This window comes from Antechinus flavipes, chromosome 1 (assembly GCF_016432865.1).
Source record: "Antechinus flavipes isolate AdamAnt ecotype Samford, QLD, Australia chromosome 1, AdamAnt_v2, whole genome shotgun sequence".
Classification (NCBI taxonomy): Eukaryota; Metazoa; Chordata; class Mammalia; order Dasyuromorphia; family Dasyuridae; genus Antechinus; species Antechinus flavipes.
The window spans coordinates 721,477,478-721,502,722 of record NC_067398.1 but is presented as its reverse complement, the minus strand read 5'-3'; the positions used below and the strand labels follow the sequence as shown (position 1 = coordinate 721,502,722).

At 59.1% G+C, this 25,245-nt stretch overlaps 2 protein-coding genes across 3 annotated transcripts in view; both read right to left on the bottom strand.

The window, feature by feature from the left end:
* Positions 1-6,915: 6,915 nt before the first annotated feature.
* DGCR6L (DiGeorge syndrome critical region gene 6 like) lies at positions 6,916-13,828 on the bottom strand. Of its 2 annotated transcripts, XM_051973321.1 has the most exons (5): positions 13,428-13,828; positions 11,132-11,292; positions 9,843-9,943; positions 8,479-8,619; positions 6,916-7,986 (listed from the first exon to the last, which is right to left on the bottom strand). In XM_051973321.1, the coding sequence occupies exons 1-5, from the start codon at positions 13,676-13,678 to the stop codon at positions 7,903-7,905; spliced, it is 738 nt and encodes a 245-aa protein (XP_051829281.1). In that variant the 5' UTR covers positions 13,679-13,828; the 3' UTR covers positions 6,916-7,902. The 2 variants fall into 2 exon arrangements, 1 of the variants encoding a protein (XP_051829281.1); XR_007949837.1 differs by lacking the exons at positions 6,916-7,986; positions 8,479-8,619; positions 9,843-9,943; positions 13,428-13,828 and adding an exon at positions 12,084-13,421 and having other exon boundaries at positions 11,194-11,292.
* Positions 13,829-16,452: 2,624 nt separating this feature from the next.
* Positions 16,453-25,245, bottom strand: part of SCARF2 (scavenger receptor class F member 2) — a 30,019-nt gene continuing 21,226 nt past the window's right edge. Inside the window, exons 10-11 of the mRNA XM_051976477.1 lie at positions 19,616-19,768; positions 16,453-18,680 (exon numbers count right to left, since the gene is read on the bottom strand). Coding sequence (XP_051832437.1) covers positions 17,635-18,680; positions 19,616-19,768 — 1,199 coding nt within the window. The 3' untranslated portion in view covers positions 16,453-17,634. The remainder of the gene's footprint in view (positions 18,681-19,615; positions 19,769-25,245) is intronic.

Sequence of the window (25,245 nt, the reverse complement as noted above, 5' to 3'; positions counted from 1 at the left end):
TCCCCCTGTTCTAAGCTCCCTCCCAGCCCTGACACCCCCTGTTCTAAGCTCCCTCCCAGCCCTGACACCCCCTGTTCTAAGCCCCCTCCCAGCCCTGACACCCCCTGTTCTAAGGCCCCTCCCAGCCCTGACACCCCCTGTTCTAAGCTCCCTCCCAGCCCTGACACCCCCTGTTCTAAGCCCCCTCCCAGCCCTGACACCCCCTGTTCTAAGCTCCCTCCCATCCCTGACATCCCCTGTTCTCATGATGTCTGTAAAGCCTTTAGCACAGTTCACAGGCCTAGCAGCTCACCCCCCTTGTCTTCCCCAATGGCTCTCCCATCTGTGTTCTGAGGTTCCGGTTAGTTCTCGGTCTAGGTCTAGATTCCTTTGGAGAAGCCTGGATCTGGGCTCAGACGTCCGACTGCGCCAGTGGAATGGCCTTGGCCGGGTCCCTCGAGGCCGATTCCAGCCCAAAGTTCTTTGAGTTTCCAGCGCAGGGGCCAGATTTTAGTCCGATCCCCTCAGGGGCTTTTCCTCCCCACCCACCCAGAGATTCCTGCCCCTGCCAGGATTGCCTCCCGCCAACCCCCCAGTGCCCAGAGCCTGCCCTGCCACCATGAAGGCGCCCAAAGGCCGGGCACTAGGGCAATGCCCCCTGGAAGTAGGCACAGCTGGGCCTTCGTGTTCAGTGGGTTCATTCTGAAGAGGGATAAACTGAGGCCCCGAGGAAGGAAAGGACTTCCCCAAAGGCCCTTAAACAGGCAGTGAGAGAGCCAGGACAGGCTCCATTGGCCAAGGTCTGCCAGGCAAAGGGGCATCTGGCCTTCTGGACCCAAGGATGCCTTTCCTGAGGCTTTACGAGGAGGGCGCCCACCCGGGCTGGGCAAGGGGCTCTCTGGCTGCTCCTAAACAGTGTCTTCATTTCTTTCCTTCTCTTCATGTCTCTAGGTCTCCCCATCTGTCCCTCTACTGCCCTGTTTCTAGTTTTCTTGTCCTCGCCTTCTGTCTGAGTCTTTATCGATCCCCCAGCTCCCTGTCCCTCTGTGTCTCAGGGCTGTCTTTCTCAATTTTCCTTATTTCTCTGCTTCTCCCTTTCTTCCCTGTCTCTCTGTCTCTCCTGTTTCTCCCCATCTCTGTCTGTCTCTGTCTACCTTTGTCTGGGTGTGTCTCTATCTCTCTGCCTCTCCCTCCTGCCTCCCTATCTCTCTCTTCTCTGCGTGCCTGTCTGTCTGCCTCTGTCTCTCTCTGTGTCTCTCTTCATTTCTCTAAATCTAAGTCTCTCTCAAAGGGACCCACATGTGCACGAGTGTTAGTGGCCGCCCTGTTGGCAGCGGCCAGAAGCTGGAAGCTGAGGGGACGCCCATCGTTGGGGAATGGCCGAACAGATGGTGGCGTAGGAATGTTAGGGAATGGGATTGTTCGCTAAGAAATGACAAAGGCCTGGAGAGTCTCAAAGGAGCTGATGCTGAGAGAAATGAGCAGGACCAGGAGATCATCATACACTTCAACAACAAGGCCGTATGATCCGTTCTGACAGACGGGGCTCTTTTCAACAATGAGATGAACCGAATCAGTTCCAGTGGAGCAGGAATGAACTGAACCGGCGACAGCCAGGGAAAGAACTCTGGGAGATGACTAGGAACCACGACATACAATTCCCAATCCCGCTATTTTTGTCCGCCTGCAGTTTTGATTTCCTTCCCAGGCTACACTGTTTCACTATTTCAGAGTCTGATTCTTTCTGCACAGCAAAATCACTGTTAGGACATGTGTACTTACATTGTATTTAACTTATACTTTAACATGTTTAACATGTATTGATCAACCTGCCATGGGGGGAGGGGAAAAGTTGGAACCAAAGGATTGACAATTGTCAATGCTGGAAAATGACCCGTGCATAGAACGTGTAAATAAAAAGCTATAATTTAAAAATATATTAAAAATCCTAGAGAGTAAAAAAAAATTTTTAAATAAATCTCCATCTCTCCCTCTACTTCCTGTCTCTCTAGTTTTCTTGCTCTCCCTTTCTCTCTGAGTCTGTATCTGTCCCCCAGTTAGTGTCTCTCTATCTTTGTGTGTCTGTTTCTCTTCATCTCCGTTTCTGTCTCTCTTGGTCTCTGCCTTTGTCTCTCTGTGTTTCTTTCTCTGTCTCTGTCTCTGTGTGTGTGTCTCTCTCTATTTCCCTTCATTTCTCTAGGTCTCTGTCTCTCCCTCTCTTCCCATCTCTCTAGTTTTCTTGTTCCTTCATTTCTGAGTCTGTATCTGTTCCAAAGTTTCCCTGTTTCTCTATCTCTCTGTCCTGTCTCTCTGTCTCTCTGTGTCTCTGTCTCTGTCTCTCTATCCTGTCTCTCTCTGTCTCTGTCTCTGTCTGTCTCTCTCTATCTCTATCTTTCTGTCTCTCTCTCCTCTCTCTCTCTGTCTCTCTCTGTGTGTGTCTCTCTCTCTCTTCTCTCTCCCTTCCTCTCTCTCTCTCTCTCCCCTCTTTATTTTTCTCCCTCTCTCTTCTTCCTTCCTTTCTCTCTTCTCTCTGTGTCTCTCTCTCCTTTCTCTGTGTGTGTGTGTATGTCTCTATCTCTCTTCATTTCTCTAGGTCTCTGTCTCTCCCTCTCTCCCCATCTTTCTAATTTTCTTGTTCTCTCCTTTCTGAGTCTGCATCTGTCCCAGAGTTTCCCTGTTTCTCTGTCTCTGTCTCTGTCTCTCCCTGTATCTCTCTGTCTCTCTCTGTCTCTGTCTCTGTCTCTGTGTCTCTATCTCTCTGTCTTTCTCTGTCTCTCTCTCTGTCTCTCATCTGTGTGTGTCTCTCATCTCTGTCTCTCTGTCTCTGTGTGTGTGTGTCTCTCTCTCTGTCTCTCATCTCTGTCTCTCTGTGTGTGTCTCTCTGTCTCTCTCTCTGTCTCTGTCTCTCTCTCTGTCTCTGTCTCTGTCTCTCATCTCTGTCTCTCTGTGTGTCTCTCTCTCTGTCTTTCTCTGTCTCTCTCTCTCTGTCTCTCATCTGTGTGTGTCTCTCATCTCTGTCTCTCTGTCTCTGTGTGTGTGTGTCTCTCTCTGTCTCTCATCTCTGTCTCTCTGTGTGTGTCTCTCTGTCTCTCTCTCTGTCTCTGTCTCTCTCTCTGTCTCTGTCTCTCATCTGTCTCTCTGTGTGTGTCTCTCATCTCTGTCTCTCTCTGTCTCTCTCTCTGTCTCTCTCTGTCTCTCTCTCTCTCCCCATCTTTCTAATTTTCTTGTTCTCTCCTTTCTGAGTCTGTATCTGTGCCCGAGTTTCTCTGTCTCTGTCTCTCTCTCTGTCTCTCTCTCTGTCTCTGTCTCTCTCTCTCTGTCTCTGTCTCTCTGTGTCTCTATTTCTCTGTCTCTCTCTCTCTCTGTCTCTGTCTCTGTCTCTTCATTTCTCTAGGTCTCTCTCTCCCTCTCTCCCCATCTCTCTAGTTTTCTTGTTCTCTCCTTTTCTGAGTCTGTATATGTGCCCGAGTTTCCCTGTCTCTCACGTCTCTGTCTCTGTCTCTCTGTCTCTCTCTGTCTCTCTCTCTTTCTCTGTCTCTCTCTCTCTCTGTCTCTCTCTCTGTCTCTGTCTCTTCATTTCTCTAGGTCTCTGTCTCTCCCTCTCTCCCCATCTCTCTAGTTTTCTTGTTCTCTCCCTTTCTGAGTCCGTATCTGTGCCCGAGTTTCCCTGTCTCTCACGTCTCTGTCTCTGTCTCTGCGTCTGGCCCAGTCTCTGGCGCCATCCCCGGGGTGGCCGAGAGCCGGGAGCCGGGCCCTGCCCGCCCTTGGCCGGCCTGACGGGGCCTTTCAGTCTTTATGACAGACAAGGCGGGGGAGGCTCTCAGGAGGCGGACGCCGAGGCCAGAGAGGTCTGAGAGCGGCCGGGGCGGCTGAGGCGGCTCCGGGGACTGGGGGAGCCCGGGACCGGGGCCAGTAAGGCCCGAGGCTCGGTCTGGCTTAGTCCTGTCTGAGCCCGGCCCAGAATGAGGCCGCGCCGGGGGCGGATTTGGACACGAGGGCCATCATGCAGCGGCAGGGGGCGCTGCAGGACGCGGGCTCCCCGTCCCTGGGGGTCTACAAGCAGCGCGCGGGGAGGGGGGGGGGATTGTGGGGGGAGAGGCTCAGCCCTTCGCTCCTCGGACGCTGAGATTCAGGGACTTGCTGAGGAGATGCAGGGACTGACCCCGCTGGCCTGGGCAGGTCTGGAGTGGAAGGGAACCGCCATTACAGATGGGGAAACTGAGGCCCCGGGAGTGAGCAGAGCTCACACACACACAGTCAGTAGGGAGGCGCCAGATGCAGAGCGCAGGAAGCCGCTCGCAGCCCGCAGAGGGGCGGGGTCAGGGCCACGTCAGCTCCAGCCCCGCAGCCAATCACAGAGCCCCACGCTCAGGGCCCCAGCCCGCGCGGTGCCCGGGGCAGCAGCGCCCCCTGGTGTCCCCGTCTCCACAGCGGGGCTGAGCCGCCCGGGGTCTGCAGCGGCCCGCCAGGGAGGTTCCCCGAGAGCCCTGGGGCGACGCCGCAAGAGCCCGCTCGAGCTCAGCCAATCTTTTCCCCTTAGGGTCTCGGTTTCTCGGGGAAATAAGGGGATGGGACGGCGCCGGAGAGTGGGGCGCCCCGGGTTCGCATCCGCCTCCGACTCCGCGGCTGCCTCAGTTTCCCGGCCCTCAGTTTCATCACCTGAAAAATGGGAATTTTTTTTTAGCTGCGCCGAGCTGCGACAATTCTTGGATTCTCCCGGAGGCCGCGGCCGCAGTCACGTGTTCATAGCGGCCCCTGCGCCGGGACCCGGGAGTGGGGATGGGGGAGGGGAGGAGGCAGAAGGGCCAGTCTGCCCACGCGTGTCCCTCTGCTGGGGAGGGGTGTGCGTGCGTGTCCGGGGTGGGGGTCTGAGTGTGCACATGTGTGTGATTCCAAGGGCACCTGCACGTCTCAGCTTTGTCGTGTGTCCGGCGATTGGGCGTCTCCCTCTGCCCCCGAGGGCCCCGTCTGTGCTCCTGCCTTACACGCGCACACGCAAACGCTCGCACCCCTTAGGCGTAGACACGGCCTCCTTTGGACGGGTTTCTTCCCAGAGACAGGGGGAGAAGGGGAGCTACTGGGCTTGACCCCTGACCTCTGCTCCTGACCTTGACCTCAGACGTGTCCCGGCCGAGGAGCCCTGCCCCTGCACCGGGAGGAGCTGCCCGTGGCCCGCATGGCAGGAACCTTCGCCCCTGCAGAGCAGCTTCCCACGTTAACAAAGGCAGAGCAGAAAGGGGGTGCTCTGGGGGCACTGGCGGGGGGAGGGCACGGAAAGCTTGAGAGGGAAAGCCAGGCTGCTTGTGCCTGGGCGCAGGAATGGAGAGGGGAGCCCGAGAGGCAGCTGGGGGGGGGGGAGGGGTCAGGAGGCAAAGGGGAGGGGGGACGTTGTTTGGGAATTGGAGGGGGTGACGCTGCCGCCGGTCCGGCCACTAAAGCCTCTGAGGTCAGCAGAGGGAGCCAGGAGGTCACAGCCACAGGAATGATGCTCCTGGAGGGACAGGCGGGGGAGGGGGAGGGGGAGACAGCAGCTCATCGGAGGGTACCCACCCCCCCACTCCCCGCCTTTGGGGGTCCTTCCGAGGGGCTGAGACCACAGTGTTGCCAAGGAGGGGGAGGCCGGGGCCACCCACGGGGACAGCTCCTCACATTACCTGTCCCACAGCGACATCTCCTGGGGAGAAAGGGGAGAGCCCGGCCATAGGAGCTGGAGCAGGGGCTTGCTTCTAATCCCGCCCCCCAGCCCCAACCTTGGGCTGAGCCCCTGCCGGGCGTTTCACACACACGCCCACTCCCCCACCCCAGGGGCCTGCACTGCCCCGTCCCTCCGTCAGGCACCCAGGTCCGTGTGACCCCTGGAGGAGTGGAGGGGACAAGTGCTTGGGGAGGTGTGTAGGGCCCCCCAACGGCCTCAGCCTTGGCCTGTGGGGCTCCCAGGACCCCCCAAGGAGAAAGCCCCCGAGGGACAGGGGCAGAGGAGGGAGACCGGGGGCCTCGAGGAGCGGGACGTGCCCTGCGGCCCTCCTGGTCAGGTGGCTACGAGGTGGGGAGAGGGGCGAGATGTCACCCAGGATTGGGTGATGAGCAGCTGGCCCCGAAAGCACCTGAAGGCCGGCGGGGTGCTTTCCTCCCGTTCCTTTATTTGGCCCTAACAACCGTTAGGGGTGAGCCCCACTTCACAGATGAGGAAACTGAGGTAGAGGGGTGAAGTGGACCACACCCCTAAAAAACCTTGAGGCAAGCCTTGAATTCAGCTCTCCTGGCCTCCAGGCCTCCAGCCTCTACCCACGAGGCCGTTCATGCTCTTCGCCCGGCCCAGAGCTGTGATTTTAACGGAGGCGCAGCGGGGGCACAGGGGGCAGATGGCCCGCTAGCTACCCTGAGGACCCGCTCTGAGGCCCGGAGCACAGCCCGGCCGCAGCAGGCCCCGCCCCCGGGGTCTGGAAGCCCGGCCCCAGCAGGCCCCGCCCCCGGGGTCTGGAAGCCCGGCCCCAGCAGGCCCCGCCCCCGGGGTCTGGAAGCCCGGCCCCAGCAGGCCCCGCCCCCGGGGTCTGGAAGCCCGGCCGCAGCAGGCCCCGCCCCCGAGGTCTGGAAGCCCGGCCCCAGCAGGCCCCGCCCCCGGGGTCTGGAAGCCCGGCCCCAGCAGGCCCCGCCCCCGAGGTCTGGAAGCCCGGCCCCAGGCCTGGAGGGAGGTTACACCCCTGGGACCGAAAGCCCCACCCCCGGGCCCGGAAGTTACGCTCCTGGGTTTGGAAGCCCCGCCCCTAACCCAGAGGTTACACCCCTAGACCTGAAAGCCCCACCCCCGGGCCTAGAGGCCCCACCCTACTGCAGAAGGGAGGGCCCAGGGGTGCAGAATGGCCCGTGTTGCCAGGGACCAACCACTGCTTTTCCCACACGCAGGACGAGGACCGAGATCCAAAAATGACAAGGACGTAAGAACCAAAAGGCGTCACCATTTAATAAGAAGCCGCGCCTCCCACAACAATGGCGTCAAAGCAGTCGAGTCTTGCTGATGGCTACATTCATAAATGTTTGGAAGTGGCACAAGATGACCAACAGATCGCCTGCTCTAGGAGGCCCAGTGCCCAGGACTGGGTCTTTCCCCCAAAATGTGGAGTCCTGGAGTTAAGGGGCCAATGGCTGATGTTCCCAGGACCAGCTCCCAGCTCAGAGACACTGGGGGCCTTGGATATAAAGGGGGGACTCCCCGTGGCCGGGCTGATGGCCTCGAGCAGAAGAGGCTGCCCAGCCAGATCACATGGGGGAAGGGTGATGGGGGAGGGGACAGATCAGCTCACGGGGAGGCTGGGGGAGGGGAGAAGCACCCGTGTCCCTGGCCAGGGCCACCCTTCCTTGCCAGGCTGACCGTGTGACTAGGAAGAGCCATTTCACCCAAGCCTCAATTTCCCCCTCAAGAAAAAGAGCAATCCCCGCCGTGGGCAACCTCACAAGGTGTTTGAGGCAGAGCCCACTCCGTGCAGCCCACCCATGTCAGCTCTCACTTCACAGTCCTGGGGGGGAGGGGTTCCCCAGTGGTCTGGCCATGGGCAGAGGGCCCCACGCCGGGGTCACTCTCACTAGTGCCGGTTCAACCGTGGACAATGAAAATCACAAGAGCCTGGCCAGCAATCAAAGCGGCATCGGCCGTGGCGTGCGGGTGCCCGGGGTCCCAGAGGCCGCAGACGGGCCACGACGGGAGCTGCCCCCTCGCTGCCAGGGCCACAAAGGGGCCTGGACGCTCCCTCCAAGATGACGGCCACAGAAAGACGTCACCGGGGGGGGGTGTCTCCCTTCAAGTTCAGATTTTAATTGGAGACACCCCCCCCCTTGCAGGTGGTCTTGCCTCAGAAAGTCACCCACCCCGGAAAGACAAGGCCTCAATCGGAGCACTCTCGGCTGGGGGCGGGGAGGGGGCCGCCCTCAGGGGAATGGCTTCCCAGGCTGGTATCCCCGCTGCTGCAACTTCCGGATCAGCTCCAGCAAGTTCATCTGCAGAGTCAGCTCCTGTCCCAAGGGAAACGAGCGACCGGTTAAAGCTCTTCCTGCGCAGGCGGGAAACAAGGCAAGGTGACGCAGAGCAGGCGGCCGGCTCTTGGCTCCTGGGGCCTCTGGGGCATTTCGGGCCCTGCCAGGGCAGGGAGCCTGACCCCTCGGGTCTGAGAGACGCCAGATACGAATAGGGAGCAGAGAGCAAGGGGCGCCGCGCCCACTCACTGACTCTCACAGCACCCTAGCACGTCATGCCACTTTACATGGGGAAACCGAGGCAGGCAGAAGGGGGTGAGGGCTCCCGAGCGCAGAGCCCCCAGGCCCGGCCCGCCTCCTTCCACAGCCACCACCAAAGGCCAAAGCTCTGCGTAGGAAAAGACGCATCCCCTAAAACTGCAGGGGCCCAGAAGTGCCGCTCGCCCCCACCCGCCCCTTAGGGGCCCCTCCTCCCCCCATGGGTCCCGGTCACACAGCCGGAAGCCCCGTGCCCCGCAGAGAGGGGCTGACCTGGGGGTTGGTGGTGACATAGAAGCCTGTGACGCCCGCCTTTTCCAGGGTGCTCTGCTGATCCACCACCTTCTGGTCCAGTTCCAGGACAATTTTCTCATCCATCATCCGCTGCTCCTCTCGGATGCGATGCTCCACGGCCTGTGGGAGAGGAAGCCGTGGGAGGGGGCCGCTGCAGGTGGCAACAACCACCACAAGTGGGGGGGGGGGGGGAGAGGGGGTGTCTGCAGATACGGACACGGGCCCAGAGAGTGGAGACGTGCCCAGTGACCTGTGGGCAGGCTACAAGTCCCAGACCGCCCAGGCTTCCAGAGCTCTCCCCACACCAGGCACGGGGGGGGAGGGGGGGGGGCGCCTATGAGCCCCCTGAAGAGCAGGGTGGGTCAAAGGGCCCAGGCGGGCGGCCAGACCACAAGCACAACCATGTGTCCCGTCTCCCCCTCCCCCTGTAACTCAGACTCTCGCCACTACCAAAGGCAAAGGGTCATGCCCAGGAGGGATCAGGTGACCTCAGGCAAGAGGTAAAAGATGAGGGCCAAAGCCCCATCCTTAGGGGGGCCCTTACACCCCATGCTCCCCCCCCCTCACAGGCCTGGAGCTTGGCCCCCAACTAGAGCATGGTCTAGCTTTGATGTCTGGGGGTGGGGAGGGGGCACAGCTGGAGGCCCCGGATACCAGCCTGAGCACAGGGTCAGCTTGGCTGGGGGACACCCAAAGCCCGAGTGGGCTCCTGCACCCACACCGCCTGGGGACTGCCCAACTTAGCCACCGAGCCCAGACGTCAGAGAAAGGAGGACCACGTGGTCGGCTCATCTCCCAAGCCTGGGCCTTTCCCCCTGGTGGGCCTCCCGAGCCCTGCTGCCCCGCAGGCCCCTCCCCCCAGGGTCCCTCCCATCAGAACCACGCCCCTCTGACCGCACCCGAGTGACCTCTCAGGAAGCCCAAACACCGGCCTGCTCCCCAGCTGGGACCAGCCCAGGGTCAGGGAGCTCCCTCCCAGCAGCCGCCAGGCAAGGCCAAGGCTGAGCAGTGCCACGGGAGTCGGCTCAGCCAAGGATGGGCCGGGCCTGCCCTCGGGCTGCCCCCAGGACGGGCTCAGGAGCACTGGCGTCCATGACCCAAACGGCGATGAAAGAAAGGCCTCCCCGGGTTACAAAAGGCCCGAGCTGGGCAGGACCCACCGAGCCGCCCCGGGTGAGCCCCCTCGGCGTACGGAGGGCCCGGCAGCTCTCCTGCGCAGCCCTGCCCTCTTCCCACACGGGGAGCCAAGGCAGCTTCAGGGCCCCGCTGGCCAGAGGGGGTTCGCCCCATTCTAGGTCCCCTCAATCGGGCTGGGCCCCGGCAGCAGGGCAGCCCCCGCTCACCTCCTGCTCGCGCTGCTGGGCCGCCCGCAGGATGGGCAGGTTGTGGGGCCGGCAGGCCTGCTGGGCCTCCTTGTGCTTGTTGAGCAGGGTCTGCTTGAGCACTGCAGGGAGGGAGAGAGAAGCAGAGGGCTCAGAGGCCGGGCCTGCGGGACAGACTCGCCAGGGGTCCGGGCTCCGACGCTCCCTGGTGGATACGGGAGGTCTGACTCACACCTGGGGAAGGGATTTCCTCCTGTGAGAGGCCGGTGCCTTGTCTGACCTCCCTCCTCTTCCCTCCGCCTCCAGTGTATCTCATTCCCAGGCTGCAGCCCCGCGGCTCCTTCAGGGCTGTGATCCGCAGCTGGGGAGGCTCTCGGGGAACCGACCTGCCCTTCTCTTAGAAATGGGCACCCCTCCCCCGACGTGTTTCCTCATCAGTAAATGCCTCCCACACGCGTGGCGGGGGCCAAAGGGAGGACACCTCCACGCACCCACGAGCCTTTTTTAAATAGCTGTCCGTCCTTCTAAATAGTGCAAAGGTACTTTTCAGCATTCACGCTTGCAAAACCTTGGCTTCCACATTTTTCTCTCCCTTGCCCCACCCCCTCCCCTCAGTGGCCAGTGATGCAGAATAGGTTAAACACGTGCGCCTCTATCCACATGTACACAATTCTCTTGCTGCACAAGAAAAATCAGATCAAAAAGGGGAAAAAGTGAAAAAGGTGCCCCACCCTCAGTCCCCACAGTCCTCTCGGGGGCACGTGGCTCTCTTCGGCACAGATCACTGGAGCATAGCCCCGTCCCTCAGAACTGACCACCCTGGAGACTTCTTGTTGCCGGGCACAACGACCTCCCGGCTCTGCTCGCCCGCCCCAGCGTCAGTGCCCGTCAGTCTCTCCGGGCCTCTCTGTGCTCTCCTGCTGTTGTTTCTCACAGAACAATACTTCTCCCTAACACTCCTAAGCCAGAGCTCGGTCAGCCATTCTCCAGCTGAAGGCAGCGCTCGGTGCCGGCACGTGGGGGTCCCCTTTCCTCCTTTAAGATCTCTTTGGGCTTCAGGCCCCGTAGTGACCCTGCTGGGCCCAAGGGCGTGACCTGACCATCCCCAAAGCCTACACGAAGGCGGGCTGTCGCTGTGACTGGGGGTGAGGGAACACCGGAGACATCTCGGCCCCCCTCGCCTTTGTGCCCACCCAGCTAAAAGCGCCCAAGGGGAGAGCAGGACGCTGGGGACGGACAGAGGCCGGGGAGAAGCAGGGAGGGCGTCGCGAGCTCTCCCCAAGTGCCGCCGGACCGCGCTGGCTGCTCACCTCGGTGCTCGCTCTGCAGCTTGAGCCGCTGGTTGTAAAGGCTTTTCTCCGTGAGATGCTGAATCTCCAGCAGCCCCTGAACGATCTCAAAAACGGTGCCGTCGATCAGCACCAGGGCCAGGTCGCTGAGGGTGGTGTGGGACAGTCGCTGCTGGAAAGAACTGTGGGAGAGGACAAGAGAGGGGTGACCGGGGCCCTCTCTGCGACCCAGGCCCCCACGGGGCCAAAAGGAAAGACTCTTCTCTGGTCCAACAGCGCCCCCCTCCCCCAGCCACCGGCCGTCCCCCTTCCTTCAGGAGAGCGGGCAAAGAGAAGGCAGGTGCGTTCCTGGGGCTCCCCGCTCCTGCCTTTCCCCCCTCATGGCCCCGCCCCGCGGCCGCTGCGGGTGAGCGAAGCCTGGAAGGAGCCGAAGGCTGGCGGGCCGGGCCGCCTGAAACCCCCGGGAGAGCGCGCAGATGGGCCCAGGGAGCCCTCAGGCCGGGCATCTCCCTCCCCAGTACAAGGGCCTGGGACAGGCGTTAAGGAGAAATGAAACGGTCCCGGCAGCTGAGCTCCAACTGCAGAGGGGCGCGAACATCCGAGGCCGCCCCCCCCCCCCCCCCCCGGGCTCCGGCCCGTGCCGCGCCTGCCTGAGGCAGAGGCGCCCCCTACCGGCCCGGCCTGCCTGAGGCCGAGGCGCCCCCTACCGGCCGGGTCTCTCCCCCTTCCACATACAAGGGACAGGCCACAGGAGGTGCCCAAGGAGCGGGGAAGGGCTCCCTCCTTCCCCCCCCCCCCCCCCCCCCCCCCCGGGCTCCGGCCCGCGCCGGGCCTGCCTGAGGCCGAGGCGCCCCCTACCGGCCCGGCCTCTCCCCCTTCCACATACAAGGGACAGGCCACAGGAGGTGCCCAAGGAGCGGGGAAGGTCTCCCTCCCCCCCCCAGCCACCGGCCGCGGCCCAGCAGGGACTCACCCGCCTCGGCCTGGAGCCCTCCAGGGACAGGGAACTCACTCCCTTCTAGAGCTGGGGGATGGAAACCCAGCTGGGTGTGTGTGTTCTATAAGCTTGTGTGTGTACGTTGTCTAGCCCGGTGTATGCGCTGTAGCTGCGTGTGCGTGCTGTGTAACCCTACGTGGGCACGCTGCGTGCCTTGGTGTGTGTACCTTGTGTAGCCGTATCTACCACTGTGTCTACCTGCGGTGGCCCTGGGTGCGCGTCTAGTGTTGCGCTGCCTTCTGGGGGTGGGGGTGGGCTTGGGGGTGGGCGTGGGCGTGGGGGTGGGCGTGGGCTTGGGTGTGGGGGTGGGCGTGGGCTTGGGGGTGGGCATGGCTTGGGGGTGGGGGTGGGCGTGGGCTTGGGCGTGGGGGTGGGCGTGGGCTTGGGTGTCCGTGACCGGGCGTCTAGGCGGGGCGGCCTTGCGGGGGTGCGGCTGCGAGCCGTGCTGCGTGACCCTGTGCGAGTGGCGGTCTTGGTGCTGCCCGGAGCGGGTGCTCATCTTCGTGTAGCTGTGGGCGTGCCGGATGACCCGGTGCGTGCGCTGCGTGACCTTTTGTGTGTGCTGAGTGACCTTGTGCGTGTACTTGCTGTTGGGGTCCCCGAGGACGGTGCACTGGGTGCACTGCGTGACCCTCTGGGTCTGCACGGTGGTGTCGCAATGCGTGCGGCTCCGCTGCTTGCCCTTCTTTGACCGCTTCTGCGGCTTGCCCTTGTGCTTGCGGGTGATCTTGTAGTCCTGCGTGAAGGTGGTGTGACCTTGGGTAGCCTCACAGAACAAGGAATGGAAAGAAGGGTAGGAGGGGGAAGGGGAGGCGGGCGGGGAGGGGGGAGGAGAGGATTTGGGACCGGAGGCGGGGCAGAGAACGAGGGCGGTGCTCTCATCTGGAGGCGGCTCCGGGGGCTCCGGGGCCGGAGGCGGCTCTGGGGCCGGAGGCGGCTCCGGGGCCAAAGGCGCCTGTCTCCGCCTCCGTTTCCTCATCTCTACGGAGCGACTAAGGGCGCCCCCGCCCCGGGATCGACGTGACCGGCCCTCGGGGACCCTCCTGACCCCACCACAACACGCCGCCCCTGGGTTTTTCCGGTCACCCCATCAGCCGGCGGCCTCCGGCCAGGGGTCCCCGCCCCCAGCCCGCCCCCAGGGCACGGTTGGTGACGTCACCAGCCCCTTAAAGGGCCTCAAGCCGACACTGAACAGCGCCTAGGTCGGGGGTGGGGGGGGGAGGGCTCGGGTCCAGAGCTGTAGAGATGGCGCTCTGGAGGGCCCCGGTTCCGAGGCAGGGGCCAGTCCTCTCCTTCCCGTAGCCCGTTTTCCGCGTTCACCTGGGCAGCTCCTTGACGAGTCCCTGCAGCGCTGACAGCAGCTGGTAGTGTCGCTCTTGCTGCCGGGCGCCGTCCGCCGCCTCCTCGTAGCCTCCCGCGTAGCGCTCCATAGCGACCGCCGAGGGCCCGGAGGGGTCGCGTGCGCTACTACGCAGGCGCTGCGCCACAGCGAGGCTGCCCCGCCTCCACGACAGATTTGAATCTTCTGCGCCTGCGTAGCACAGACCAGCGGGTCCTCCCCCCACCCCCATCGCTTCCACAGCCTTCTGCGCAGGTGAGGTCCATTAAGAAGCTGCCCCCTTTCCCCGCCTCTACTCCGCGAGCTTGGAGCCCTTTTGCGCAGTCTCAGCTCTGCCCCTCCCTCCTGCCTGCACAAACCCTGCCCTTAGCAGCTAGGCCCCGCCCCTTATGTGCCTTCCACCTCCTAGAAGCCGAAATAACTGAAAGCGCTAGGGCCGTGCTAAGTGCCTACTGTGTACTGGCAAGAGCGCAAAATATTAAATGCCAAGGGATTTCCTGCGAGAGCCGGGTGGCGCCCTAGCTGAGCTTTGAAGGGAGCTAAAGAGGAGGGGTCGCTAGGTGGCGCTGCAGCGCGCGGCGCGTCGGGAAGAGCTGAGGGCAAATCCAAGCTCAGACTGCCTGAGTGACCTCGGGCATTTCACTGAACTCCATAGGGAGGGAAAGAGCGGGGGCGCGATCCAGTGTCGTCTGTGGGCACTGAGAACGCACATCCAGGATCAGAACAGCGGCAACCTCCCGTCCTCCAGGAGCTCGCTCGCACACTCGGGGAGAGAGCGCGCGACGGACTTGGGCGTCCTGGCCCGCAGTGGATCCCGAGGGAGGGACGGGGAGGGATTGGGGAGGGGGCGGGGTGGTACACATGGGGATGGGGGGGGGCGTGGTGCGCGTGCGCGCCTGGATGCGCCTCTCTCAATGTGCCGGGGGCCGGGGTGAGGGAGGGAGCGAGGCTGTCTCCAGACCCTTTTCTGCTGCAGAAAATATTTGCTTTTTTCCGCGAGTCGTAATTTGTCTCCCCTCAATAACTACCAGATGTGGATTCTGTGGTCCCCGTCCCCATGGCAACCGGAGGCTCCCACCGCAGGGCCGTGGAGAGCGGGGCGTCCCTTCGGGCCTGGTTGGCTGCGGCCCATTTCCTGCCTCCGTCGCAGCCTCCTCTGGCCCTCACCCCGAGACCCCACAAGGACGGGACTGGGAACTGGGGTGCAGGGAGGGCCTCTGCTTGGCAGCTGTCTGGGAAAGCCAGAACAGACTGGGGGGGGGGGGGGGTTCCTCAGGGCCGGCCCCTGTGGCTTCTGGGTAAACACCAAGTCTGGCTCCCGGGGAGGAGGCGATGAGTTGGCCCTGCCTGAATGAGGTGCTCAGCAGGGAAGGGAGCCGCCGGCGGCAGTCCCAGTGCTGAGAGCCCTGAGAGTTTGGGGACCTCCCAGCTTGGGATCCTCGGAGCTTGGGCTGTACTTCCCCCCGGGTGCTCCCCTGCAGGGCTGAGGGCCATGGAGCTAGGAGGCCTCCCCCCCTTCAGTTCCTCCAGGCGCTGACCTCAGGGCCCAGCAGCAGGACTGGGGGGAAGTTCTGGGATGAGTAGTCTGATCCCCCCCCCCAGGAGAGTGCAGGAGCGGTCGGGGAAGGCACTCTGAGAGGCTGCCCCCACCCTCACTCTGCAGTCCTCTCACCCCCCTTCCCTGCGAGGCCCCCCACTGGTAGACTCCCCGATAAGTTTTGTCCATCTCTGCAGCCCCTGCAGAGTCCCTGGAGGAGGGACCCAGAAAAGTCGTCATAGGGGCTGGGGACAGCAGTGTGGGAGCTTCCCCTCCCCCAGAATGAGAGTGACTCCTACCCTCCCCTGGCCCCGTGGGGGTTGAGAGGACGATGAGGGAGCAAAGGAAAGCCTCTGAGAAATCCAGGGTGCAAGTCTGGGTTCATCCCTGGGTGAGTCCCTTGAATGCACCTCAGTTTACCCATCTGTAAAATAAAGAGTTGGGCTGGACTCTGATTTTATGACTCTGTGACCTCTGATTTTAAGCCTGTGCACCCCGGGGGAAGGCCGGTGTCCAGAACCTCCCCCACCCTCAGCGTCCCAGATCTGAGCTGGGAGAGACCTCAGAGATCCCCTTGGACAACCTTCCCCCTCCCCCCCATATTTTAGGAATTTGAGGGCTTCATTTTCAGGAAACGGAGGCCTCACACACGTTCTGAGCCTGAAGTCTAGAAGGGCTGGGAGGCCAGCTTACAGATGAGCAAACTGAGGCAAGCAGAGCTGAAATACCTACAGCCAGCCAAGCCCTGTCCCGAAGCAATAGAGCCTGGACTAGGCCTCGGTGGTGAAGGGGGAAGAGAAATCAGGAGGGCCGCGGGGCTGAGGTAGGGCCGGGAAGGAAGGCCAGGGGAGTGGGGGAGGGGGACCCCCTCCTTCCTCTGGGTTGGGGCCCGACACGGGCAGGGGGCTTCCTGCCTACACACAAGGCATCATTGAGCAAGGACAGTGGAGGTCTGTGCTGGCTCGGAGGGGGGAGGGGGGGAACCGAATGTTTGCGCTGGAAGGGCCTGAGCCAGGGCCAAGTTGGGCTGGGCCGCAGCTGCCAGCGGAGGCCCCTGCAGGGATGGCACAGAGCAAGGCTCCGAGCCCCACCCAGCCCAGCTGCCCCTCCTCCCCCGAAGCCGCAGAGACGCCCCCCAAAGGCAATGTTCCTGGCAGCTTTTGAACCCAGACCCTGGGGCCACAGCAGCCCACCTTGGGTAACAGAATCTAATGAGAAGGAACCGCAGAGGCAGCTCATCCAATGGGACTCCAGCCTCTGCTGGGCCGCCTCCAGGGAGCCCACCCCCTTTCTTGTGTCAGCCTTCACTGGGGAGCTTTGGGCCTGCCCTCCGGCCCTAGCAAAAGGGGCCTTTCCCACTCGTTCCAGCCCCAGTTCCTCCAAGGGACCCTCCCGGGGCATGCTCCCCAAAGTGGGTGGCGGGGCCGGCCTGGGCAAGGGGAGGCAGGCAGCCAGGACATCGCCCGAGCTCAGGAAAGATACACGTTTTTATTGAGAAAGCTTTAGGCAAAAACCCTCCTCACACGCAGACACGGCCCAGCCGGAGACCCATCCCGCGGGGTATCTCCGCCGGGGGTGCCCGGCCCCCCGGAGCTAGCTCATAAATACACCTCTCCTCTGGAGGGGGTCCCGGGCAGCTCCTCCCGCGCCCACGTGGAGCAGTCAATACCAGCTTGACTGCAGAGGAAGGCAGGGCTGGGGGCAGGGCTGGCACTGAGCAGGGGGCAGACAGCAGGGGGAGGGGGACTGAACATGGTACACGGCTCTCCCTGCACAGGGGCAAGGGGCGCCTGGGCCGGGGCAGGCGGAGGCCAGGAAGCGCTTTCAGGAGCTCGGGGAGCCAGCTCTCCTCCCCTGGGTACAGTCAGCTAGGCTGACGGGAGCACTGACCTCAAGCTTAAAAGGTTCTGCTCTGGGGGCTCTCCTGGCTTTGGCCAATGAGAAGCCGGACTGGCCAAGGGGTCCTGGCTTTGACCAATGAGACGCCGGACTGGCCAAGGGGTCCTGGCTTTGGCCAATGAGACGCCGGACTGGCCAAGAGGTCCTGGCTTTGGCCAATGAGACACCGGACTGCCCAGGACTCTTGGCTTTGACCAATGAAACGCCGGACTGGCCAAGGGGTCCTGGATTTGGCCAATGAGACGCCGGACTGGCCAAGGGGTCCTGGATTTGGCCAATGAGACGCCGGACTGGCCAAGGGGTCCTGGATTTGGCCAATGAGACGCCGGACTGGCCAAGGGGTCCTGGCTTTGGCCAATGAGACGCCGGACTGCCCAGGACTCTTGGCTTTGGCCAATGAGAAGCCCGACTGCCCAGGACTCATGCCTTTAGCCAATGAGAAGCCCCATTGCCCAGGACCCTGGCTTTGGCCAGTGAGAAGCCGGACTGGCTCCCTTAACAACATGGCAGCCCCTGGCCAGGGCTCTCCTGGCTTTGGCCAGTGAGAAGTCGCTCTGGTCAGGGATCGCCTGACTGCAAGCTGGGCCCAAACCCAGGTACAAATTACAGACTACATGAGAGTAAGAGGCAAACTTCCGGAGAAGACTGGGGGATGCTGTTCCTAAAGGCCCAAAACAGGGCCTGAGGGCGGGAAGAGGGGGGTGGAAGGGTGCAGGAAGGACTCTGGCCTCCAGCCCCGCCCCCCACGGTGCCTAGGGCGGGGAGGGGACCGCTTTGCCCTGCTCCCCACTGCCAGCCTCCCGGCTCTTTTTCCGGGGTGGTTTCTGGATGGGGGTCTTTTTCCTGGGCACCTCGGCCAGGCCAGATGGCGCCTGGCTCCCCGGCCTGCCAGTGTCCAGCTTCCCAGCCCCAGACCCGAGGGGATCCCCGGAGGCAGCCGGGGCCTCCCCGCCGGCCACCTGGGGCCTGTGATAGGCCGGAGAGGTGGAAGCTCCAGCCTTGCGCGAGCCAGGCAAGCTGGACCGCTTGGCCTTCTGGGGCGGGGCAGGCTTCTCCCGGTGGGGCTGGGGGGCCCCCAGGCCGTTCTGCTGGGTGCCCACCTCCCCCCGGCCGAGGCTCCCAGTCTTTTCCTTGAGCTGCGTGGCCAGCAGCGCGGCCGCCTCGGGAGACAGCCGGGAGGGCAGCCCCTCGGCCCGGGGCTTCTGCAAGCCGGCGTCGGCGGGCTCCCCGGGCCCCCTTTCCCGAGCCCGGGGGAGCCCCTGAGCCAAAGACTCCTCCCCCCCGGGCCGGCCCTCGGGGACGCTGGGGGGCTTCGGCCCCTTGTCGGGGCCCCTGGGGCTGCCCGGCTCCTCGCCCCGCCCGCGGAGGCCGGAGGACGTCTCGCTGGGGGTCCGTTTCCTTTTGCTCAGGCAGTGGCCGGCGTCGGGGGCTCTGCTGGAGGCCGGCAAGGAATTGGACTGCTGGGAGCTGTACCTCCCGTGGATCCAGGACACCTTGGGCTTGGTGGAGGGGTCCGGGGGCGGGGGCTTCCTCCTCTCGGGGGAGGGGGACAGGCCCTCGGCCTCGGCCGCCGGCTGCTTGGCCAGCCGGGCCACGCGGGCGTACAGGGCGGCCGGCGGGAGCTCCGGGCTGGAAGCCGACCTCTCGCTGTCCGAGGACACCAGCAGCACCGTCTCCCGGCTGTCGGCGGCCCCGGAGGGGCCCACGCTGGCGTCTTCCCCCTCCCTGGGCCCAGGGACCCCGGGCACCTCGGCAGGGGGGGCAGAGGGCTCCCCCTCCGGATTCTCCGGCGCCGATTCTGTCAAGGAAGAGAATCTTCTTAAGAGTGATGGGAGGGGCCTAACGGGGGCGGGGCGTCGGGGCTGGGAGGGGCTAGGGGCAGGGGGTGTCAGAAATGGGAGGAGCTTGGAGACAGGGCGTGTCAGAGCTGGGAGGGGTTAAAGACAGGAGGTGTCAAAGATAGGAGGGAACTTAGAGATCATTTTATAGATGGAGAAACTGAGACCTACTAAGGGAAAGATGATTTCTCAGGGGCCAGAGCCCGTGGGCCGCCTTCTGGGCTCCAAGGCTGGGGGGCCCACCTGCCCTGCTCTGCCGAGGGCACCCCTTGATCCTCACTGTGCCCAAGGACCCCCAGGAGCCCCCTCCCCTCATCCTCAAGTCTCCGACTCTTCAAGACTCTGGTTATTGAGTCCTTTTCTGACCCAATATTTCCAGGGCCCCCCCAGGTTATTTCTGAAGTAGCCCTTCTTGTCTTCCCCCATGAACAAACTCAAGGAGACAGACTTTCTGGGGGCCGGGCGATGGGTACAGCTGAAAGGAAGCTGCGTTCCAGAAAAGGACCCCCGCTCTGAGGGCCGAGGCTGGGAAAGAGGGGAGGGGGCCCCAGGAGAGCCGCAGAAGCAGGACGAGTGATGGGGGAGGCTGGGACTCCCAGCCCTGGGGGCCAGAACTCTCGCACCATTCCTTCCTGGCCAGGCCCTCCCTTTCGAGGCAGCCCCTTCCACATGGGGTCAGATTGCAGCCCAAGGCTTCCTGAGAACGGAGCCTGAAGCTGCACCAATGGCCAAGCGGAACTAAGCCAACCCCACTGTTCCCGCCCCCTCCCAACTCCCCAAATGGAGGGGACACCGGGAGGGACACGGGGCCCACCAGGGCCCCTCCATTCTTGAGTCCTGGGAGTGCCACTGACTAAATGAGTAGGGGGGGGAGGGCCTCTCCAGGCTCACTCACCTTCGTGGGGCACACAGTACACGGGGCCTTCATCTGTGGTGTCAAAGGAGGAGAAGGAAGCCCGAGAAGACCAGGACGGCGACGGGGGATCCAGGACAGAGGGCGGCTCCAGGAAGCTGCAGTTCAGGGTGTTCTCGGGGTCATGATGAGCCACTGGGGGGAGAAGAGGGGGCAGCTGCAGCCCAGCCGGCCCCAGGCCCAGAGCCACGCTACTGCTTCAGGCCTGGGGGCCCACTACTCCTCGGCCCCTCGAGAGCACTGGTGGGGGGGAGGTGGGAGGGGGGAGTCTGAAGCCAGGAACAGTGAGGGGAGAGAAACAGTCAGGAAAGGAACCCATGGAGCTGGACCAGGGCTGTGGAGCAGAGAGGAGTCGAGAAGACAGCAAAGGAAGGAAGGCTGGGAGGCTTCAGACACGAAAGGTTTGCTCCTGGAGGGAACAGGGAGTTACAGCGCCCGCTGCCCCAGGCGGGCCCCGAGAGCCTCCAGAAGAAGAAAAGTCTACAAGTGTCTCTGGCCCAAAGGTCTTTCTTGGACCAGCAGAAATCCCCTCTGCTAGTCAGCGAGCTGCAAATAAGCCAAGCCCCCTGCTTAATCCAGGGGGGCACAGGGAAACACTAGGGGTCTGCCCTCGGAGCCAAAGAGGCCAGAAGGGGAAAGCTCCTCAGCCCACAACCTCACACAGGCCTCCGGGCCTTCCGACATGGCGCCCCCAACCTAGCACAGGCCTCCGGGCCTTCCGACCCAACACCCACAACCGAACACCCTCCTTCAGTCCAGGCTCCGAGGCAGAGCATGGCAGGCCACCCCCTCCCTCTCTTGGGCTACATCTAAGATTAAGCCCATTGGATGAAGGCTTTGCTTGTTTCTCCCAAGGCATATCCTATTGACTTAGGTAGCTCAGAGTCTATCACTGTACCTGACCGTGCCTCCCCTCCCCTGGCTTGTGTCGGATGGATTCCTAAGCCCAAGTTTGAGGCTTTCCCTCCCCTACGACACTGACTCTCAGGAGACCGCCCCCGGTGTCCCGGCCTGCCGAGATGGGCCGGACCCCCTCCTGCCGCCTGAAGAGTTAACCGCTCTACATCAGTAACCTGTTACTCTGAAGAAGAGAGGATCGGTCCCCAGATAGCTTTTTTTTTTTATCTCTTAAGGAATAAAATCATCATTCAGACCTAATCAAAAAAATAAAAAATGGAGCTTGGGAAAAGACAAGCATAGTGGCGTACTGTTGTTGAAGCTGGGACGCGCTCCAAGTCCTCTTGGTTTCAGTCTGAAATTATGCAAGAAAATGACTCAATTATCCATGCCCTTTGACCTGGCAACTCCACTCCTGGGTATACAAGCCCCCCCAGCCCAAGGAAATCAAAGATAGAAACAATGGGCTTGTATAGACCGAGATCATCCAGAGCGGCAGTTCTGGCATTGGCCAGAAAAAGAAAAAGACAAAAAACAAAGGAGATGCCGTGGATTGGGAAATGGCTAAAAAAAACCTCGGGAACATGAATGGGATGGGGGAGGCTCTTGGGCCAGAAGAAATGATGACTCACAGAAACCCGAGGATTTCGATGGACTCAGGCAGGCCCCAGGAGCAGATCAAAGAGACCGATTTACACAGTGACTGGTGCTAGCACAGAACGAGCCAGACTCGAAGTGAAGGAAAAACTACTGAAGCGCCAGGAGAGAGGAAACCAGCTTGTGCCAGGGACGAGGGACTCCTGAGCCAGAAGAGTGCGTACGTGATGCTTGTGGAAATATGCAGAAGAACTGCACGTGCTTAACATATACTGGATCTCTTGCCATCGAAGGGAGGGAGTGGGAGGAAGGGAGGGAGAAAACAATTTGGAACATGAGGTTTCACAAGGGGGAATGAGGAAAACTATGGAGGTATTTTAAAAATGAATTAAAAAACTGTAAACAGTGCATACACTGGCCCAAAAAGGCATTCTAAGGGAAGTTTTTGCTTTGATTGGATGAGTGAGAGCATCCCAGGGCACCAAAAGGCCAAGTGATCAGCATAGTATTCCATACATGGCACATATGGTCAAAGGCGAGATTTGAACCCACAACAGTCTGACTCCCCTATGTGACAATGTCTCTCCTGACAGATGTCATCATTCCCATTTAAGAAAGGGACAAGCTAAGGGACATTGTTGTTATGGGCCAGAACTCTGAACTTGAAACAAAGGAGTCTTACAAGGTACTAAGTCAGTAGAATTGATAGAGACAATAGTTCTCTAATTTAATGTAGTTCAGTGTGATTGATCTGATCCTACCAGGAGATGTTATGAGCCAGAACTTGAAACAAAGCACTAAGTGGAACTGAGGAGACAATGGCTAAATCTAGTTTAGCATCGATTTAATCCTACAACAAATAATGGTTTCCTCGTGATATAATGACTGGTGTGTGCTCAATGTGGGGCATATAAGCAGGGACTGAGAGCCACAGAGGGGAAGCTCTCAGGGCCAGAAGCACAAGCGCACTAGAAGCTCCCGGAGGCTGAGACCATCCTTGTGGTGGCTGCAGGCTGAAGCACAAACCCTTGGAGCCGGGAGAGATTCAGAGGGCAGAGAAGGAGGCAGGAGCTCAAGCTCTCAGAACCAAGGAGAGAGATAGGCCACTAAGAAAACTAGCTGTGGAGTTGTGAACGAATCCAACCATTCTGGAGAGCAATCTGGAATTATGCCCAAAAAGTTATCAAATTGTGCATACCCTTTGATCCAGCAGTGTTTTTATTGGGCTTATATCCCAAAGAAATACTAAAGAAGGGAAAGGGACCTGTATGTGCTAAAATGTTTGTAGCAGCCCTATTGGTAGTGGCTAGAAACTGGAAATTGAATGGATGCCCATCAATTGGAGAATGGCTGAATAAATTGTGGAATATGAACGTTATAAAATATTATTGTTCTGTAAGAAATGACCAGCAGGATGAATACAGAGAGGCTTGGAGAGACCTACATGGACTGATGCTAAGTGAAATGAGCAGAACCAGGAGATCATTATATACTTCGACAACGATATTGTATGAGGATGTATTCTGATGGAAGTGGATTTCTTTGACAAAGAGACCTAATTGAGTTTCAATTGATAAATGATGGACAGAAGCAGAAAGAAAGAACACTGGGAAACGAATGTGAACTATCTGCATTTTTGTTTTTCTTCTCGGGTTATTTTTACCTTCTGAATCCAATTCTCCCTGTGCAACAAGAGAACTGTTCAGTTCTGCATACATATATTGTATCTAGGATATACTGCAACATATTTAATATATATAGGACTGCTTGCCATCTAGGGGAGGGGGTGGAGGGAGGGAGGGGAAAAATCGGAACAGAAATGAGTGCAAGGGATAATGTTGTAAAAAAAATTACCCTGGCATGGATTCTGTCAATATAAAGTTATTATTAAATAAAATACAATAAAATATTAAAAAAAAAAAAAAAAAGAAAGAAAGAAAAGAAAACTAGCCGAGCCCCAAGTGAAGGAGATAGGACTTTGAAGGAGACAATAAAGGATTTGGATTTTAAGCCCTGGCTACTCGCGTGGTGATTATGAACTGAAACAGAGGCTGTTCCCAGAGACCCCAAGAAAACCTCAATAGAGAACATTACAATTTAGAGAGAACTTTACATTTTGGTGCCTGAAAGTGGGACCAAGAACCTTCATCTATGACCCAGAAATTAGGGTGAGTACAACAAGGAAACTTTGTAAAGGGCTAAACTAGTTCTTCAGCTGAAATGGGACAGATGTTTAGAAAACAACCTTCTTTTCCAATTCAAGGAAAATGTGTAGAGAGCATTGTCAGACTTATGAAAAGCCAAGATTTGATTGTAATTTGGGAGCGGATCACTGAACTTTTAGAAACTGTACAGTACACATCGCCTTGGTTTTTTATTTAAAAAAGAAGAAGAAGAATTGGATCTAGAGGAGTGGAAATTAGTAGGAGAGCAACTTTGTCAATTCTACAATGAAAATGGACCTGACTCAATTTCCAAAGAAACACTTTATACATATAACTTAATACAACTGGCTTTAGGAAATTATGTAAGTTATAGAATATAGAAAAAGAAGAAAGAGCAGGAGGAGGAAGATCCAGATAAACTAGGTGAAAAGGATGAAGAATCAGATAGGAATGGAGGTAAGTACAATTCTGAATGTAGTTCTTCACAATAGGAAGCATTAGGGTATTCCCTATCCCCTGATCTACCCCCCTCAATTAACCCTTCATGGGTGTGGGGGGAAGGAGGAGGGGGAAAGGCAGTGACACAAACAAAATCACCTATGAAGCGGCCTATGACAAGATTACAAAAAGCACTGGTTAAAGCAAAAAATGAAGGACAGGATGTATCTGCTGTAATAAATGCATACCCAGTGATTGAAACTTGACTCTTTGGGTCAACAAAAGAGAAGATATACTCCTTTTGATCTGGAAAAAATTAGGGATTTGAAAAAAGGTTGCACTCTTTATGGGGCTACATCGTCTTATGTTAAGATGTTACTAGAGAGTTTGGCTTATGAAATCCTAACCCCTAGTGATTGGAAATCTATAGCAAGGACATGTTTAGAACCTGGACAAAACTTGTCATGGCTTTTGGAGTATCATGAATTGTATAGGATTCAAGTCAGACACCATAAACAAACAGGAGTTAATGTACAAATCTCCTTTGACTAACTAGCAGGGGAAGGTCAATAGGCAGACAATTTAACACAGATTAATTACCCCACAACAGTTTATGAACAGATTGCTACTGCTACTATAAAAGCTTGGGGCTCCCTTCCAGGAAAAGATCGAGGAGAAGCCTTCACAAAAATAGAGCAAGGTCCCAATGAACCCTATGCGAATTTTGTGGGACGTTTGCAAACAGCTGTTACAAGAACCACTGGAGAAAATGCAGCCACAGAAATAATGACCAGACATTTGGCTAAGGAAAATGTCAATGAGGTTTGCAGAAGAATTATATGAGGACTACACTAAGATGCTCCTTTACAGGAGATCATAAGATGCTGTGCCACTGTGGGCACAAATGCTTATTATACCCATACTATGATGAACATAGGAAGACAGGGTCCCTCTTGGCAAGGGACTTCTAGAGAAACTCTTCAATGTTTTCAGTGTGGAAAAATAGGACATCTGAGGGTTTAGTATAGATATGGAGGTGGAGTTAGAACACAGGGTGAGAGAAAACCCCAAACCCCATGTCCAAAATGCCACAAGGGCTTCCACTGGGCTTCAGAATGTAGATTGACCCAGGGAAATGAGAGGCGGGGCCTAGCTTCAGGGCCCCAGGTGGGGCATGATGGCAGCCGAGGTTACACCCAGAGAGTCTTTAGAAGTTCAATATTAAGACATGATCAATCAGCCAAAAGGCAATCAGAAAGGGATTATAATTGGGGAGAATACAGGCTTTTTTTAACCCAACAGAAGGGAAGTATCCAGTGCGAGCAGCTCCAATGTAATTGCCAGGTGATGAGAAGAGATTTAGAAAGTGGTAAATAGAAGGAGCTAGATAGGTTAACTGCTTGGGAGAAAGGGTTTGCTTATATTACTACAGATGAAGAAGGAAACATATGGATGCCAACAAGCACTTGGAGAGAGACAGAAAAAGAGAAAAACCTTGAAACAAAATCTGCAGGA

Excerpts from the sequence above, each read along its gene's own strand:
- DGCR6L (XM_051973321.1), bottom strand. The coding sequence starts at position 13,678 with ATGGGGGTGGGGGGAGGACCCGCTGGTCTGTGCTACGCAGGCGCAGAA. Across the intron at positions 8,620-9,842 it reads CCCAGCAGCGCGAGCAGGAG|GCCGTGGAGCATCGCATCCG; the intron begins GTGAGCGGGGGC and ends CCTCTCCCACAG. Across the intron at positions 7,987-8,478 it reads ATGTCACCACCAACCCCCAG|GAGCTGACTCTGCAGATGAA; the intron begins GTCAGCCCCTCT and ends CCCTTGGGACAG.